The sequence below is a fragment of the Oncorhynchus mykiss genome, chromosome 15 (genome assembly GCF_013265735.2).
Source record: "Oncorhynchus mykiss isolate Arlee chromosome 15, USDA_OmykA_1.1, whole genome shotgun sequence".
Taxonomy (NCBI): domain Eukaryota; kingdom Metazoa; phylum Chordata; class Actinopteri; order Salmoniformes; family Salmonidae; genus Oncorhynchus; species Oncorhynchus mykiss.
Window position 1 is genome coordinate 58,361,432 of NC_048579.1, and position 19,042 is coordinate 58,380,473.

Genomic DNA, 19,042 nt, shown 5'->3' on the forward strand with positions numbered 1-19,042 from the left:
TAGATATGATTTATTCTATAAATATCTAACATACTTTTACAACTTTTGTTTGGAGTAAAAATTCCAGTTTTGATTTGATAGAGGGCATGTAGTCTGTCTTGAGGGCGTGTGGTAAAAGTTCTAACGAGTCTGATACCCTATTAGAAGGGGCCTGGTGTAAAATTCTGCATCTTCAGTCATATTAAATTAGATTACAGGAAAAAACAATGGGATGAACGGGTCAGGTCTGACTAACAAAGAAGACAGGTGGATGGATCAAGAGGACCAAGACAACCAAGAGGATCAACATGGGCATCTCCACAGTGGAGATAAGGGAAACTAAGAGTGACCCGTAACACACACTACCGTTCAAATGTTTGGGGTCACTTAATAATCTAATTGTTTTTGAAAGAAAAGCTATTTTTTTGTACATTTAAAATAACACAAAATTGATCAGAAATACAGTGTAGACTTTGTTAATGTTGTAAATAACTATTATAGCTGGAAACTGCAGATTTTTATGGAACGTCTACATAGGCGTACAGAGGTCCATTATCAGCAACCATCACTCCTGTGTCCCAATGGCACATTGTGTTAGCTAATCCAAGTTTATAATTTTAAAAGGCTAATTGATCATTAGAAAACCCTTTTGCAATTATGTTAGCACAGCTGAAAACTGTTCTCCTGATTAAAGAAGCAATAAAACTGGCCTTCTTTAGACTAGTTGAGTATCTGGAGCATCAGCATTTGTGAGTTCGATTACAGGCTCAAAATGGCCAGAAACAAAAAACTTTCTTCTGAAACTCGTCAGTCTATTCTTGTTCTGAGAAATAAAGGCTATTCCATGAGTGAAATTGCCAAGAAACTGAAGATCTCGTACACTGCTGTGTACTACTACCTTCACAGAACAGCGCAAACTGGCTCTAACCAAGAAAGGTCTTCTCTCTACTACCGCATGGAAAGCGGTGCCGGAGTGCCAAGTCTAGGACAAAAAGGCTTCTCAACAGTTTTTACACCCAAGCCATAAGACTCCTGAACACTATTTGCATTGTGTGCCCACCCCCCAACACCTCTTTTACGCTGCTGCTACTCTCTGTTTATCTTATATGCATAGTCACTTTAACTATACATTCATGTACATACTACCTAAATGGCCAGACCAACCAGTGCTCCCGCACATTGGCTAACCGGGCTATCTGCATTGTGTCCCACCACCCGCCAACCCCTCTTGTTACGCTTCTGCTACTCTCTGTTCATCATATATGCATACTCACTTTAACGATACCTACATGTACATACTACCTCAATAAGCCTGACTAACAGGTGTCTGTATATAGCCTTGCTACTCTTTTTTTAAATGTATTTTTACTGTTGTTTTATTTCTTTACTTACCTACACACACACATATACACACACACACACACACACACACACACATACCTTTTTTCCTGCACCATTGGTTAGAGCCTGTAAGTAAGCTTTTCAATGTAATACAACACCTGTTGTATTCGGCGCACGTGACAAATAAACTTTTTTGAAAAATCTTAAAGATTTTATGTATTTCTATCAAGTCAAAAATAACATTTTTCCTCAAAACAATGGTGTATACCTCTGGCCCTTCTTTGGACACCTCCAGGCGAGCTTCAATGCCATACAACTCTCTTTCCGTGGCCTCCAACTGCACTTAAATGCAAGTAAAAATAAATGCATGTTCTTCAACCGATCGCTACCAGCACCTGCCCGCCCGTCCAGCATCACTGCTCTGGACGGTTCTGGCAGTTTATCAAATACTTGTTCTCCCAACTGTATGTGGACATCTACAAATACCTAGGTGTCTGGTTAGACTGTAAACTCTCCTTCCAGACTCACATTAAGCATCTCCAATCCAAAATTAAATCTAGAATCGATTTTCTATTTTGCAATAAAGCATCCTTCACTCATGCTGCCAAACATACCCTCGTAAAACTGACTATCCTACCGATCCTTGACTTCGGCGATGTCATTTACAAAATAGCCTCCAACACTCTACTCAGCAAATTGGATACAGTCTATCACAATGCCATCCGTTTGGTCACCAAAGCCCCATATACTACCCACCACTGCGACCTGTAGGCTCTCGTTGGCTGGCCCTCGCTTCATATTTGTTGCCAAACCCACTGGCTCCAGGTCGTCTATAAGTCTTTGCTAGGTAAAGCCCCGCCTTATCTCAGCTCACTGGTCACCATTGCAGCATCTACCCGTAGCATGCGCTCCAGCAGGTATATCTCACTGGTCACCTCCAAAGCCAATTCCTCCTTTGGCCGCCTCTCCTTCCAGTTCTCTGCTGCCAATGACTGGAACGAATTGCAAAAATCACTGAAGCTGGAGACTCATACCTCCCTCACTAACTTTAAGCACCAGCTGTCAGAGCAGCTCACAGATCACTGCACCTATACATAGTCCATCTGTAAATAGCCCATCCAACTACCTCATTCCCAAACTGTTATTATTATTTTTTGCTCCTTTGCACCCCAGTATCTCTACTTGCACATTCATCTTCTGCACATCTATCACTCCAGTCTCTATCACTCAGGTGTTAAATTGCTAAATTGTAATTATTTTGCCACTATGGCCTATTTATTGCCTTACCTCCTTTATCTTACCTAATTTGCACACACTGTGTATAGACTTTTTTCTATTGTGTTATTGACTGTATGTTTTGTTTATTCCTTGTGTAACTCTGTGTTGTTGTTTGTGTCACACTGCTTTGCTTTATCTTGGCCAGGTCGCAGAAGTAAATGAGAACTTGTTCTCAACTAGCCTACCTGGTTAAATAAAGGTGAAATAAAAAAAACAAAGGTTGTAAAAGTATGCTAGACATACATAGAATAAATCATTCTGAGTTAGATTTTTCTGTCATAATCAGTGAAAACGTTATTGATTTGTACTGCTTTAAATGACATTTAAAATGACATGTTTACTCAAAATAAAAGGTTGTAAAAGTATGCTAGACATTTATAGAAGAAATCATACCTAGTTTGATGTTTCTGTGACAAACAGAGAACTAGTTATTGATTTGTACCGCCTTAAATGGCATTTTATAGATTTGATGTATTTCTATGAAATCAAAACTGGATTTTTTTCCTAAAAACAAAGGTTGTAAAAGTATGCTAGACATTTATATAATAAATCATACCTAGTATGATGATTCTGTAATAATCAGTGAAAACGTTATTGATATATATTGGTTTAAAAGGCATTTTATAGAAGTTATGTGTTTCTATCAAATCAAAACTGGATTTTTTTCTCAAAGCAAAGGTTGTGAAAGTATACTAGACATTTATAGAATAAATCAAACCTAGTTTGATGATTCTGTGACAAACTGTGAATTAGTTATTGATTTATACCGCTTTAAAGGCCATTTTATAGATTTGATGTATATCTATGAAATTAAAACCGGAATTTGTATTCAAAACAAAGGTTGTAAAAGTATGCTAGACGTTTATAGAATAAATCATACCTAGATTGATGTTTCTGTGATTAACGTGAAATAGTTATTGATTTATACCACTTTTAATTGCATTTTATAGATATGTTTTTTCTGTCTATCAAATCAAAACTGTAATTGTTCAACGACAAAAAAGATTGGAAAAGTATGCTAGACATTTATAGAATAAATCATACCTAGTTAGATTTTCTGTCATAATCAGTGAAAACGTTATTGATTTGTACCGATTTAAATGACATTTTATAGATGTTATGTATTTCTATCAAATCAGATCTGGAATGTTTACTCAAAACCAAAGGTTGTAAAAGTATGCTAGACATTTATAGAATTAATCATACCTAGTTTGATGTTTCTGTGACAAACGGAGAAACAGTTATTGATTTATACCGCTTTAAATGTCATTTTATAGATTTTATGTATTTCTATAAAATCAAAACTGGAATTTGTCCTAAAAACAAAGGTTGTAAAAGTATGCTAGACATTTATAGAATAAATCATACCTAGCCTGAAGATTCTGTCATAATCAGTGAAAATGTTATGGATTTATATAGGTTTAAAAGGCAGTTTTATTGATGTTATGTATTTCTATCCAATCAGAACTGGAATGTTTACTCAAAGCAAAGGTTGTAAAATTATACTAGACACTTATAGAATAAATCAAACCTAGTTTGATGACTTTGTGGCAAACGGTGAATTAGTTATTGATTTATACAGCTTTAAGTTGCATGTTGTAGATTTGATGTATTTCTATAAAATCAAAACTGGAATATGTATTCAAAACAAAGGTTGTAAAAGCATGCTGGACATTTATAGAATAAATCACATCTAGTGATGATTCTTTGACAAACGGTTAATTATTGATTTTTAAATTTGTAAATTGATTTTGGTGAATGTCTGTTGATTGTCTGGTGAATGTCTGTTGAATGTCCGAATGTGTGAATATAAAACCAACTTTACCTCGGTGTCAATTGGCTGTTTTAAGATAACGCAAAGCCCGTGCTTTAGCAGAGTAACGTCGGCCGCGTGCCTCTGACAGGATGGATCTTGAGCGCAGAGTAGCCGAGTGGGTGGAGAGAACCGCGCGCATGCATAAAGACGGAGCACCATAACCAAAATCACGCACTGTCATTCATGCGTTTGGTCTTCAACCGAATCCTTTCACGGACTGTCTTTACACAAAACGAGGATGAGGGAAGAGTCACGCGGGTTCTGTTTTCTTAATTGTTTTTTATTCATCTTCAGCGCCCGGCAATGGGTGTCCGAGAGCAGGAACCTGCGCCCGTGCAATGAGGTAAGAGCGCGCAGCTCGACATGTTCGGCAGAGGCTGTCACACTGTTATTTATAACACTGTTTTAAACTACATTAAATAAGCAAGCCATGACATTGCCACCAAGTGCGCTGAACGCACAATGTGTAATCATCTTATACTAGACTATGTCCCAACCATATTGATCATGTTTATGATACGAACGTTATCAAATGGGTCAAGAATTAACATTAACCAGAGGATTATAGGCTACAACCTTCTGCCAATCATTGTTATAAAATGCCTATTGGCGCGGAATGGAGTTGAGATATACGATGTTATGGGAGCCTTCTTTGTTTGTGGTGGGAATTAAAATGTGTTGGTCGCCTGTTCTTCTTATCGGCTTAAATCCTAAACATGTTGACAAATTATAAGGCTCCATAATATGATGACGCAGCGCACTGAGCCGATCACTTGGCATCCATCCTCGTCCGTGCTGCCTTCCGTCGATGTGCGGGAGTAATATTACCGCTGAGTAAGAGGAAAACAGAGGGAAGGACAGCTGAACAGCAAGGGCCCTGGCACTGCATTATCCGGTTAGATTGATCTGTTATGGCAACGATATCAACTCTCTAAGGAAAAAAGCTGCCTGGAAGCCATCTATGTCCCAGCCTTCTCCGTATTATTGGATCTGAAAATGATTGAGTGCTGTCAGATTTGTGTTCCAGAGTGTGTGCCATTACACTGCCAGATCTACACACACACACACGCACACACACACACACACACACACACACACACACACACACACACACACACACACACACACACACTGATGGATTAATGGATGATGGATAGGTCACACTGGTACTAAATATCTCCTCTGTATCCATGGTGACCATGATGTGTCACAAGGAGACAAATTATGCACATTAACCTCAATACCCTTTTATCTAGCTCCAAATCCACTGCACAGGCCCCATATCCACTACAGTACCAATATTTACCCACCAGCCCCTCCCCAGACTCCAGTTGCCTCAGGGGAAAGCAGGTGCATTCCTCTTGAAAGGGGTTGCCATGGGGCATGGTACTAAGGGATTTCTATAGCTACCTCTCATCTAGCTGATATATGGCCTCACATATTGAGAGTCTGTTATGTGTGTGTTTGCTTGTGTGTGTGCCCATGTCCCCAATATTTGTGTGGAAATAGCAGGAACAATACTTGTTAGCGCTAGAGAGAGATGATGATCTATACAAAAGAGCTCAGGCTTATCTATACTCCATGCACAGCCGTAAACTGTCTCTCGCTCTCTCTCTCTCCATCCTCAGATTCCTCACCCTCTCTCTCTCTCTCTCCATCCTCAGATTCCGCACCCATCTCTCTCTCTCTCACCCCCTCTCTCTCTCTCTCACTCACTCACTCACTCACTCACTCACTCACTCACTCTTGTTCTCTCGCTCTCTCACACACAAACACAAACACATTTAGCATTAACAGAACCACATACAGTCAGTATATACACACACACACTCACCCACTTTGAATGCAAAAATGATTTGGGTGGCAGTGAGCTGTTTGTCGGTGGTCCTGATTGATTGCCATGGCAATGCTGGGTGAACAGAAGGTTTGGGAGGATGGGGGAAGGGGACGGGGAGCAACATGGTGGTGGAAGTGAAGTGTTGCATGACTGGCTGCAGATAGAATGCTTAGAGACAAACCTCCATGGCCTCCAAAACAAGATGGCCATCCAGTCTCCTTATGCCTTTTCTCTGTGGGGATCCTCCCTCTCTCTCCCTTTCTCTCTCTCTCTTTCTCTCTCTCTCTCTCTCTATCTATCTATCTATCTATCTATCTATCTATCTATCTATCTATCTATCTATCTGTCTCTCTCTCTCTCTAACTGTTTTTCCCGGTAGAAGTTATAATGTCATTGACCTGAAGTGACCTGTTCACACCTGGCTTACTACTTCGTAGTAAACAAACAGAAGAACAAATGCACACGGCTGAGACAAAGATGAGCGGTGATAACCCAGAGTATTGACTTAACATACAGCAGAGCCGACCCCAGTCTCTGACTCTGTCATCAGAGCTGCTCAGAGACCATGATGGTGACTCTCTGTTCATTTTGAATGGAGCTTTCTTCTCTTTCCGTCTGATTTTGTTTTCCTTATCTGCCCCGCTTCACTGATGACAACCTGCTCTACCACTGGCTTTCCGTCATACTTGATGTTGGCTGTTTAGTACGCCTATGCAGCTTATTAGATTCATTTGGTGCATGCTGTCTTGAAAAACAACTGCATATGACGAGTGAATGGGTGTTCTGGCACATTGACGCAGAAATGACAAGGAGGTGTCACTAAAATGAAATGCTTGCAACCTGTTCTGTCACTGCAGATTTAAGTGTGTCTTAGATTGTTGTATCTACTGGGTCATGTGTGACTGATCGTGACTGTGTTTTAGGTGAGTGTGAGTATCATGCTCTAATATAACTACTGTGTGATTGTGTATCTTCCAGACAGACTACTACTATGAGTATACAGAGTGTGACAGTGTAGGGTCTCGATGGAGGGTGGCCATCCCCCACATTCTGGGCACCTGCTCAGCCCTGCCTACTCCCGCCAGAGGAACAGACTGCTGTGAGTAGTGTGTGTGTGTGTGTGTGTGTTCATTCACATTTATTTCACCTTTATTTATTCAGGTTTGCCTCATTTAGATAAAAATCAATTTTTCCAGAGAGACCTGTTCAAGATAGCAGTGTACGTTCATGAGAGAGAGAGAGAGAGCGAGAGTACAGTTGAAGTCAGAAATTTACATACACTTAGGTTGGAGTCATTAAAAGTAGTTTTTCAACCACTCCACAAATGTATTGTTAACAAACTATAGTTTTGGCAAGTTGGTTAGGACATCTACTTTGTGCATTACACAAGTAATTTTTCCAACAATTGTTTACAGACAGATTATTTCATTTATAATTCACTGTATCACAATTCCAGTGGGTCAGAAGTTTACATACACTAAGTTGACTGTGCCTTGAAACAGCTTGGAAAATTCCAGAAAATGATGTCATGGCTTTAGAAGCTGCTGATAGGCTAATTGACATCATTTGAGTCAATTGGAGGTGTACCTGTGGATGTATTTCAAGGCCCACCTTCAAACTCAGTGCCTCTTTGCTAGATATCATGGGGAAATCAAAAGAAATCAGCCAAGACCTTAGAAAAAAAATGGTAGACCTCCACAAGTCTGGTTCATCCTTGGGAGCAATTTCCAAACGCCTGAAGGTACCACGTTCATCTGTACAAACAATAGTACACAAGTATAAACACCATGGCACCACGCTGTACAAACAATAGTACGCAAGTATAAACACCATGGGACCACGCAGCCATCACACCGCTCAGGAAGGAGATGAACGTAGCTTGGTGCGAAAAGTGCAAATCAATCCCAGAACAACAGAAAAGGACCTTGTGAAGATGCTGGAGGAAACAGGTATAAAAGTATCAATATCCACAGTAAAATGAGTCCTATATCGACATAACCTGAAAGGCCGCTCAGCAAGGAAGAAGCCACTGCTCCAAAACCGACTACGGTTTGCAACTGCACACAAGGACAAAGATTGTACTTTTTGGAGAAATGTCCTCTGATCTGATGAAACAAAAATATAACTGTTTGGCCATAATGACTATCGTTATGTTTGGAGGGAAAAGGGGGAGACTTGCAAGCCGAAGAACACCATCCCAACCGTGAAGCACAGGGGTGGCAGCATCATGTTGTGTGGGTGCACTTCACCAAATAGATGGCATCATGAGGTAGGAAATTATGTGGATATATTGAAGCAACATCTCAAGACATCAGTCAGGAAGCTAAAGCTTGGTCACAAATGGGTCTTCCAAATGGAAAACGACCCCAAGCATACTTCCGAAGTTGTGGCAAAATGGCTTAAGAACAACAAAGTCAAGGTATTGGAGTGGCCATCACAAAGCCCTGACCTCAATCCCAAAGAAAATTTGTGGGCAGAACTGAAAAAGCATGTGCGAGCAAGGAGGCCTTCAAACCTGACTCAGTTACACCAGCTCTGTCCGGAGGAATGGGACAAAATTCACCCAACTTATTGTGGGAAGCTTGTGGAAGGCTACCCGAAATGTTTGACCCAAGTTAAACAATTTAAAGGCAATGCTACCAAATACTAACTGAGTGTATGTCAACTTCTGACCCACTGGGAATGTGATGAAAGAAATAAAAGCTGAAATAAATCATTATCTTTACTATTATTCTGACATTTCACATTCTTAAAATAAAGTGGTGATCCTAACTGACCTAAGACGGGGAATTTTTACTAGGATTAAATGTCAGGAATTGTGAAAAACTGAGTTTAAATGTATTTGGCTAAGGTGTATGTAAACTTCCGACTTCAACTGTATGTATACTGTCTAGGTGTGAATGTGTCTGTCACATTGTGTGTGTGTGACCCTCCTCTCTCCCTGTCTATCTATCTGTCTGTCTGTCTGTCTGTCTGTCTGTCTGTCTGTCTGTCTGTCTGTCTGTCTGTCTGTCTGTCTGTCTGTCTGTCTGTCTGTCTGTCTGTCTGTCTGTCTGTCTGTCTGTCAGCGTTCTCGTGTGCGGTGGGAGAGTTCCTAGAGATGTCCGCTCAGCAATGTACGCCGTGTGCTGCCGGCTCCTATTCGCTGGGCAGTGGGGTGCGTTTCGACCAATGGGACACTATCCCTGCCGGCTTCACCAGCCTGGCCACCTACATGGACCCAGGACCCAGTGGAGAGGAGAGTCAGGCCTGTAATAGGTAACACATGTCTGTTTTCCTGTCCTTGTGGGGACCAAAAAGTTGATTCACATTCAAAACCCTAACTCTTAACCCTAACACCTAACTCCTAACTCCTAACTTCTAACCCTAACACCTAACTCCTAACTCCTAACCCTAACTCCTAACCCTAACTCATAACTCATAACTCATAACTCATAACTCCTAACCCTAACACCTAACTCCTAACCCTAACTCCTAACTCTAACCCTATCCCTAACACCTAATACCCAACGCAAACCCTAAACTTAACACCTAACCCTAACCCTAAACCTGATTCCAACCCTAATCCTTAACCTCTAACCCTAACCCTAATTGTAGCCATAAACATAAATTAGCCTTTGTCCCTGTGTTGAACATTTTCCTTGTTTTACTATCCTTGTGAGAACTTCTGGTCCCCACAAGAATAGTACAACACACACACATTTACTACACATTTAGTTACACACACACACACTCACAGTCATCCTGTATTCTCTTTCTCTCTGTGTACTGTAGCTCGTCGTGGACGCCACAGGGTGTGTATCTGGAGTCTAGTCGTGATGAGTGCACCGTGTCTCTGGTCTACGCTGTGCATCTGGAGCAGCAGGGCTCCGTCTCCTTCAGCTACCAGTACCCTGACAACAACATATTTTTTGAGTTCTATGTGAGTCTGACTCTCTCCTCCCTGCTGAAGCTTATATCAGTTCATTTATTACCCTTTTTTGTAGCTGGTTGACGTACGTAGAGATAAAAAGTGGGTCTTTTTTGCGGTAGCAGAGAATACTTTAATTGTGCATTAATATATTTTTGTACATCAATGGCTTTACATCAATGGGTTTTACATCAATAGATGTGGGCAATTGAGTGCTTTTCTGTGGTGAGGAGAATTAGCTGCTGATTGAAAGCGAGAGAATCATGTGATGCAATATTCTGAGTGGTTACCGTGGTGATGCGTATTCAGGTCCAGAACGAGCAGTGTCAGGAGATGGCCCAGACAGATGATCAGAAGTGGATCAAACTCACCACCAACGGAGAGTGGGACACACACACGGTGAGGAGGAAGGCAGTGTGTGTGACCCATGTGTGTTATATGATTGGTGTGTGTGATGTGTGTAACATAATCTGTGTGCAACATATTGTGTGACTTGTGACTCAGGTGAATCTGAAGTCTGGCACTAACATACTGTACTGGAGGACGACAGGGATCCTGGTCGGAGGGAAGATGGTTAAACCAGTGTTGCTCAGGAACATCCAGATTGAGGGTAAAGACCGCTCGTACCCCTACTCCCTATCTTCACACTCACCTCTATTCTCTCTCCCATTCTGCATGCCTCTGTAATGTGTTTGGTCAAGGCAGTGTAGTATCACAAGTTCTTACCCACTCCAGAACTCGCCCTTCTTAGATCTAGGAAATGAGACCACAGAGACGACAGCCGAATCTACATCTTAATGAATTAATGTGTCTCTTTCTAGGTGTTGCCTACACCTCGGAGTGTTTCCCGTGCCGACCAGGCTGGTTTAGCTCCTCCCCTGGCTCCTCCTCCTGCCAGCCCTGCCCCAGGAACACATCGTCTAACAAGGGAGCCGCCTCCTGTACTCCCTGCCCCGACACACAGTACTCACGTATGTACTAGACACACACACACACACACACACATTGAAATGTATCAGTAGATACCAGTTAAAATATCCACTGTCTCTCTCTTTCACTCTTTCCCTCAGATGAAGGATGGTCACAGTGTAAGGAGAGGCCTCCGTGTTCAGAGAAGGATTACTTTCAGATCCACACAGCCTGCGACAGCGAGGGAAAGGTAAGTCACACACATATATAGTGTGCATATAGAGAGAGAAAGCTGTGGTCATATACATTAGATTACAATACATAAGACATCCTGTGTATAGTATCTCTATGGTTGTGATGAAACTGCTGTGGTTGCCGTGGTGACAGACTCAGGTGATGTACCGGTGGGTGGAGCCGAGGATCTGTGAGGAGAATGTGACGGGCGCTGTGGCACTGCCCCCTACAGGGGAGAGAGAGGCCTGCCCTCCATGTAACCCTGGTTACTACAACACTAACGACTCCACCTGCTTCCCCTGTCCTCCTGGAACACACTCTGACGGCACCTCAGGTACACACACACACATACTATATGTAAACATAAACAGTGCACATACACACACTTACAGTACACACACACACACACACCCACGCCTGTATTGCTGTATATTGAAATGTGTTGTTGACGGTTGTGTGTGTCTGTCCCAGTGTGTGAGGAGTGTCCTGCGGGGACAGAGCCAGTACTGGGGTATGAGTATAAATGGTGGAACGTCCTCCCTTCCAACATGAAGACTTCCTGCTTCAACGTGGGCAACTCCAAATGTGACGACATGAATGGTGAGACGTGTCTCGGGTGATTAGGGTCAAGAGATATGTGATACGATTGTAGTGGGTGAATGGTAAATATGTCTAATATAGACATCCTGCTGGGTATGTAATATCTCTGTGTCTCTCTGACTGATCTGAGCATAGATGTCTTTTTAATAGATATGAGGTGTCCCTCAGATTGTTATTATTTTACCTTTATTTAACTAGGCAAGTCAATTAAGAACAAATTCTTATTTACAATGATGGCCTCCCGGGGAACAGTGGGTTAACTGCCTTGTTTAGGGCCAGAACGACATACAGTATTTTTACCTTGTCAACTCGGGGATTCGATCCAGCAACCTTTTGGTAACTGTCCCAACGCTCTAACAACTAGGCTACCTGCCGACCCTGTAAGGAATATAGATGTGTGTTTAATAGAATGTGTAATCACAGTAATATGTTGTTGTTCAGGCTGGGAGGTGGCAGGGGATCACATCCGCAGCGGTGCTGGAGGCTCGGATAACGATTACCTCATCCTGAACCTGCATGTTCCTGGCTTCAAGTTAGTCTTGGCTTGACTGCATATTATTGTTAGAGCTCTCAGGTTTTTCCTGGTTAGGTCATATGGTCAGAATGAACACATGGCTATGATTATTGTGAAATATAATTTTTTATTGGCCCTGTGTGTGGGTGTGTGTGTTCTGTCAGGTTACCCACATCCCTTGCTGGGATGACCGGGACTGAGTTTGGCCGGATCACCTTCGTCTTCGAGACAATCTGCTCTGCCGACTGTGAGCTCTACTTCATGATGGTGTGTGTCGGACCATTCACATCTGCACGAGTGTGTGTCTAGGATCTCAGGGAAATGTTACTGGCAATATCAACAGTGTGTCAGCCAGTAAATCAATATTACCCAACCCAACATAGTCAGTGTGACATAGCCAATACATGAGTGACCTACTTTCATATTGCTATTGGATAAATACATATCAATATCTATGTTTGTTAGTAAAGCCATGTAAAGCAGAACAGGGTTCCCCAACTGGCAACCCGCTGAGCTCAAAGAAATAATACAAAATGTAACTGTTGGACATAAAACACTGTAAAAACACACCAGCAATCAGTTACCAATTGTAAAAAGTATTCCCACATATAATAGAGAGATATATGTGACTGTATACAAATGTACGCAAGGTTTGAAGTTATTATGTTTTAGTCAAATATTATGTTTGGGCTTCTTGCGGTCAATCCGCGGCTGAATCTAGTTGATAATCCCTGCAGTAGACTCAGTGAAAACAATCCATGTATCCAAATGAAACCAAAGTATATTTGAACAAACACAACTAAATCACAGTACACAATCTACACAACTAAATCGCAGTACACAATCTACACAACTAAATCGCAGTACACAATCTACACAACTAAATCACAGTACACAATCTACACAACTAAATCACAGTACACAATATACACAGCTAGTCACAGTACACAATCTACACAACTAAATCACAGTACACAATCTACACAACTAAATCACAGTACACAATCTACACAACTAAATCACAGTACACAATCTACACAACTAAATCACAGTACACAATCTACACAACTAAATCACAGTACACAATCTACACAACTAAATCACAGTACACAATCTACACAACTAAATCACAGTACACAATCTACACAACTAAATCACAGTACACAATCTACACAACTAAATCACAGTACACAATCTACACAACTAAATCACAGAAAAGCAGTGAGATTTCAGATAAACCAGTCACTGTGTCAATTGTAAACCAGAGTGAGCCGCTGCCATATAAACCCTGTGTGTGTGTCGCCCCCTGTAGGATGTGAACAGGAAGAGCACCACGGTGGTGGAGTCATGGGAGGGCACTAAGGAGAGACAGAGTTACACACACATCATGACCAGAAATGCATCCGTATCATACACTTGGGCCTTCCAGAGGACCAACCAGGCTCAGGACGTGAGTACACACACACTCGCACAAAACTCACAAAACACATACACTCTCTCACACACACACATAGTGACACTGCACACACACATACTACACAGACACACTTACATACATATACATATGTACTTACATATAATTTATTGACGTGGGTGTATCTAGGTGCGGCGGTACATCACAGATGTTGTGATACTCTACTCGGTGAGCGTGACAAATGTCCAGGATGGCGTGGCATCTGCGTGCCGGGCCTGCGCCCTCCTATCCCAGAGTTCTCAGCGGCCTGGGTCGTGTATTCCATGCCCAGCTGGGTTCTACATTGACAGAGACACCAACCGGTGCCAGGAGTGCCCCCCCAACACATACCTGTCTGGTCACCACACATATGGAGAAGACGCGTGTCTGCCCTGTGGCCCCGGGAGTAAGAGCAACAAGGTAATATATTACACACAAACACACAACTCATATCATCACACAACCATAAGTTACAAACTTACAAACTAACCTTACGCAACCATTATAATCATTAGAACCACTTTATAACATTAAATCCTCCTAATCTAAAATCTCAGGGCCATAGTTCTATGAGTTTTACTCTCATCCAGATCAACAGTTAACCGTCTATGGTCTGGATTAGAATGTTTTTAGCATTGGTACTATCATGTGTGTATCATGTGAGCCACTATTTGTTCGATGTGTGTTGACTTGATGCTATTGTGCCCCCTCCTAGGAGCACTCTCGTTGCTATAGCGACTGCTCCTTCAGTCACACGGAGCACAACCGTACCCTGACCTTTGACCTGAGCTCTCTGAGCACCGTGGCCTCGCTCACCATCGGCCCCAGCTTCACCTCTAAAGGCACAAAGTACCTCCACGTCTTCAACGTCAGCCTGTGTGGACACCAGGTAACACACACACACATTCACACACACACACATTCATGCACGCACACATCAGCTTGTGTGGACATTAGATAACACACACATACCTCAGAGTTGTTGTTGTGTGTTCTGTTTCAGGGGAAGATGGCAGCTGTCTGCACAGATAATGTCACCGATCTCGCCAACAAGGACATGGGGAGTGATTCCACCCAGTTCGTCAACTCAGTGGACAGCTTCATCTGTCAATCAACCATCATTCCTGCGGATGGGCGGGGCTTCAGGATGGCTCTGGCATCACAGTCTATCAGTCTGGCTGATACCTTCCTCGGTGAGATTGCAATAGAATAGTGCCTTCATAATGATTATAGGACAGTGCCACAACCACTAGTAGTCATATATCCAGAGCACAAAGTATACTCTTGATCTAAAATCGGATTTATTTTCAATCATTTCATTTGAAAGTTGTTTTCTCCATCTCTTCCCGTCTCTCTCTCAGGAGCGACAGTGGACAGTGATTTAGACGGAATAAACGCCAGACCAGAACTCTTCTCTGACAACGCAAAAGGCATTCCAGACATCAACTTCTTCTACAGGTAGGCCAGCGTAGAGCTAGACGCCATAGAACTGCATTCATAGTTGAATGGTTCCAGTGAAGATCAGTCTGTCTATTATCTATGCGCTGCCTATTATCTATGCATATTCACTTTACCCACACCTACATGTACAAGTGACCTCGACTAACCTGTACCCATGCACATTGACCCTGTATATAGCCTCATTATTTTGTTACTTTGTATTTTTTTTAACTTTAGTTTATTCAGTAAATATTTTCTTCATGCTTTCTTGAACTTCATTGCTGGTCAAGGGCTTGTAAATAAGCATTTTACATTAAGGTCTACACCTGTTGTATTCGGCGAATGTGACAAATAGAATTAGATTTTTGTGTTTGTGTTTGACTCTCTCTTTCTCAGGTCTACTCAGGCGACTGGATCCTGTGAGCGTGGTCGGAGTGCGGTCATGACAATACGCTGCAACCCAGAGAAGATGGACCGCGGGCAACTCACAGTGCCCAGGTATACACACCGGTCTGACTGTCTGCTCAACGTCACCGGTCTGACTGTCTGCTCAACGTCACCTGTCTGACTGTCTGCTCGACGTCACCTGTCTGACTGTCTGCTCGACGTCACCTGTCTGACTGTCTGCTCAACGTCACCTGTCTGACTGTCTGCTCGACGTCACCTGTCTGACTGTCTGCTCGACATCACCTGTCTGACTGTCTGCTCAACATCACCTGTCTGACTGTCTGCTCAACATCTGAGCTGAAAACGTTTGTGTATTATTTGTGTGTGAATTTTCATTAGCTCCTTCTACATTTCTCCTGTGTGCATGTGTGTGTGCAGTGCGTGCCCTGCAGGTACGTGTGACGGCTGTACGTTTCACTTCCTATGGGAGAGTGGGAGCGCCTGTCCCCGCTGCACCCAGGATGACTATCACCAGATAGAGGGAGCCTGCAAGGGAGGGGTCCAGGTAACCTACACTCCCTATATTCCCTCTCTCTTCATCTCCTTTTACACACTCATGCTACTCTTACTTTCACCTCTTGGTATTTCAATTTAACCTACTTTCTCTCTTTCTCTACTCTCTCTCTATCACTTCCCCCCTCCTTCCATCTCACCTCTCTCTCTCTCTGTAGGTGACTCTGTCTGTGTGGAATGAGCCAAAGCTGTGCACCAAAGGTATGTCCCTGCCAGCTAAGAGCTCCGCCCCATGCGAGGCCATTGCCCTATGGCTAAAGGTGGGGGTCGGGGGCGGGGCCTTCTTAGCTGTGCTGCTCGTCTCTCTCACCTTCTATTTCTGGAAGAAGAACAAGAGGTGATTGCCTGACACCTGTTAATAAAATAACCATCCCAGCCATATTCCAGGGCTGTCTAACCCTGTTCCTGGAGAGCTTCCCTTCTGTAGGTTTTCACTCCAACCCCAGTTGTAACCAACCTGATTCAGCTTTTCAACCAGCTAATTATTAGAATCAGGTGCGCTAGATGAGGGACGGAGTGAAAACCTACAGGACAGTAGCTCTCCAGGAACAGGGTTGGACAGCCCTGCCATAGGCTGTAGTACAACGCTCCTGACTCCTGCATCTCTGTGTGTTTCTGTGTCACTATGGCGCCCCATGTCAGGCTGGAGTATAAGTATTCTCGGTTGGTGATGTCAGCCAATAAGGAATGTGAGCTGCCGGTGGCGGATAGCTGTGCCCTGGCCGAGGGGGAGGAGCCTGAAGACGACGTGGTCTACTCCCACAAACCCTCACTGCTCGGCAAGCTCAGGGCCATTGCCAACAAGGTACCTGTGTGTGTGTGTGTGTGTGTGTGTGTGTGTGTGTGTGTGTGTGTGTGTGTGTGTGTGTGTGTGTGTGTGTGTGTGTGTGTGTGTGTGTGTGTTAACCCTGTGTGTATAATCGTGTGTGTTAACCCTTTGTGTATCTCTATCCTTCAGCAGAGGGAGGGAGACAGCAGTGAGTCGGTACAGCTGAAGTCATCCCAGTCTGAGAGATGGGTCTGGGGGTAACGATGAGCAAGAAAGAAGAGAGAGAAAGAAAGAAGAGAGGAAGGAAGAAAGAGGAGAGGAAGGAAGAAGAGAGAAAGGGAGAGAGAAAGAAAGAAGAGTAAGGAAGATAGAAGAGAGGAAGGAAGGAAGAAGAGAGGAAGGAAGAAAGAGGAGAGGAAGGAAGGAAGGAGAGAGAAAGGGAGAAGAGAGTAAGGAAGAAAGAAGAGAGGAAGGAAGGAAGAAGAGAGGAAGGAAGAATAGAGGAAGGAAGGAAGAAGAGAGAAAGGGAGAGAGAAAGAAAGAGGAGTAAGGAAGATAGAAGAGAGGAAGGAAGGAAGAAGAGAGGAAGGAAGGAAGAAGAGAGAGAAAGGGAGAAGAGAGTAAGGAAGAAAGAAGAGAGGAAGGAAGGAAGGAAGAAGAGAGGAAGGAAGGAAGAAGAGAGAGAACGGGAGAAGAGCGTAAGGAAGAAAAAAGAGAGGAAGAGAGAAAGAAAGAGGAGTAAGGAAGATGGAAGGAAGGAAGAAGAGAGGAAGGAAGGAAGGAAGAAGAGAGGAAGGAAGGAAGAAGAGAGAGAAAGGGAGAAGAGAGTAAGGAAGAAAAAAGAGAGGAAGGAAGGAAGAAGAGAGAAAGAAAGAGGAGTAAGGAAGATGGAAGGAAGAAGAGAGGAAGGAAGGAAGAAGAGAGAGAAAGGGAGAAGAGAGGAAGGAAGAAAGAAGAGAGGAAGGAAGGAAGAAGAGAGGAAGGAAGGAAGAAGAGAGAGAACGGGAGAAGAGAGTAAGGAAGAAAAAGAGAGGAAGGAAGGAAGAAGAGAGGAAGGAAGGAAGAAGAGAGGAAGGAAGGAAGGAAGAAGAGAGAGAAAGGGAGAAGATAGTAAGGAAGAAAGAAGAGAGGAAGGAAGGAAGAAGAGAGGAAGGAAGAAGAGGAAGGAAGATAGAAGAGAGGAAGTAAGGAAGAAGAGAGGAAGGAAGGAAGAAGAGAGAGAACGGGAGAAGAGAGTAAGGAAGAAAAAAGAGAGGAAGGAAGGAAGAAGAGAGGAAGGAAGGAAGAAGAGAGGAAGGAAGGAAGAAGAGAGAGAAAGGGAGAAGATAGTAAGGAAGAAAGAAGAGAGGAAGGAAGGAAGAAGAGAGGAAGGAAGGAAGGAAGGAAGGAAGGAAGGAAGGAAGGAAGGAAGGAAGGAAGGAAGGAAGGAAGGAAGGAAGGAAGGAAGGAAGGAGAGAAAGGGAGAAGAGTAAGGAAAAAAAAAGAGAGTAAGGACGGAAGAAGAGAGGAAGGACGGAAGAAGAGAGAGAAAGGGAGAAGAGAGGAAGGAAGATAGAAGAGAGGAAGGAAGGAAGAAGAGAGAGAAAGGGAGAAGAGAGTAAGGAAGAAGAGAGGAAGGAAGAATAGAGGAAGGAAGGAAGGAAGGAAGGAAGGAAGGAAGGAAGGAAGGAAGGAAGGAAGGAAGGAAGGAAGGAAGATAGAAGAGAGGAAGGAAGGAAGGAAGGAAGAAGAGAGGAAGGAAGGAAGAAGAGAGAGAAAGGGAGAAGAGAGGAAGGAAGAATAGAGGAAGGAAGGAAGGAAGGAAGGAAGGAAGGAAGGAAGGAAGGAAGGAAGGAAGGAAGGAAGGAAGGAAGGAAGAAGAGAGAAAGGAAGGAAGAAGAGAGAGAACGGGAGAGAGAAAGGGAGAAAGAAGAGAGGAAGGAAGGAAGAAGAGAGAGAAAGGAAAGAAAGAAGAGAGGAAGAAAGGAAGGAAGGAGAAAGGGAAAGAGAGGAAGGGAGAGAG

At 43.1% G+C, this 19,042-nt stretch overlaps 1 protein-coding gene across 1 annotated transcript; it reads left to right on the top strand.

Annotated features, from left to right (window-relative positions):
• The first annotated feature begins 4,520 nt into the window (after positions 1-4,520).
• elapor2 (endosome-lysosome associated apoptosis and autophagy regulator family member 2) lies at positions 4,521-17,516 on the top strand. The gene is made up of 22 exons (XM_036944817.1): positions 4,521-4,757; positions 7,230-7,350; positions 9,320-9,509; positions 10,026-10,173; positions 10,471-10,560; positions 10,666-10,771; positions 10,983-11,132; positions 11,232-11,320; positions 11,458-11,638; positions 11,776-11,904; positions 12,346-12,436; positions 12,583-12,685; positions 13,731-13,868; positions 14,022-14,291; positions 14,587-14,760; positions 14,875-15,064; positions 15,233-15,329; positions 15,708-15,809; positions 16,137-16,263; positions 16,430-16,608; positions 16,914-17,076; positions 17,230-17,516. The coding sequence occupies exons 1-22, from the start codon at positions 4,653-4,655 to the stop codon at positions 17,299-17,301; spliced, it is 3,015 nt and encodes a 1,004-aa protein (XP_036800712.1). The 5' UTR covers positions 4,521-4,652; the 3' UTR covers positions 17,302-17,516.
• Positions 17,517-19,042: the final 1,526 nt, after the last annotated feature.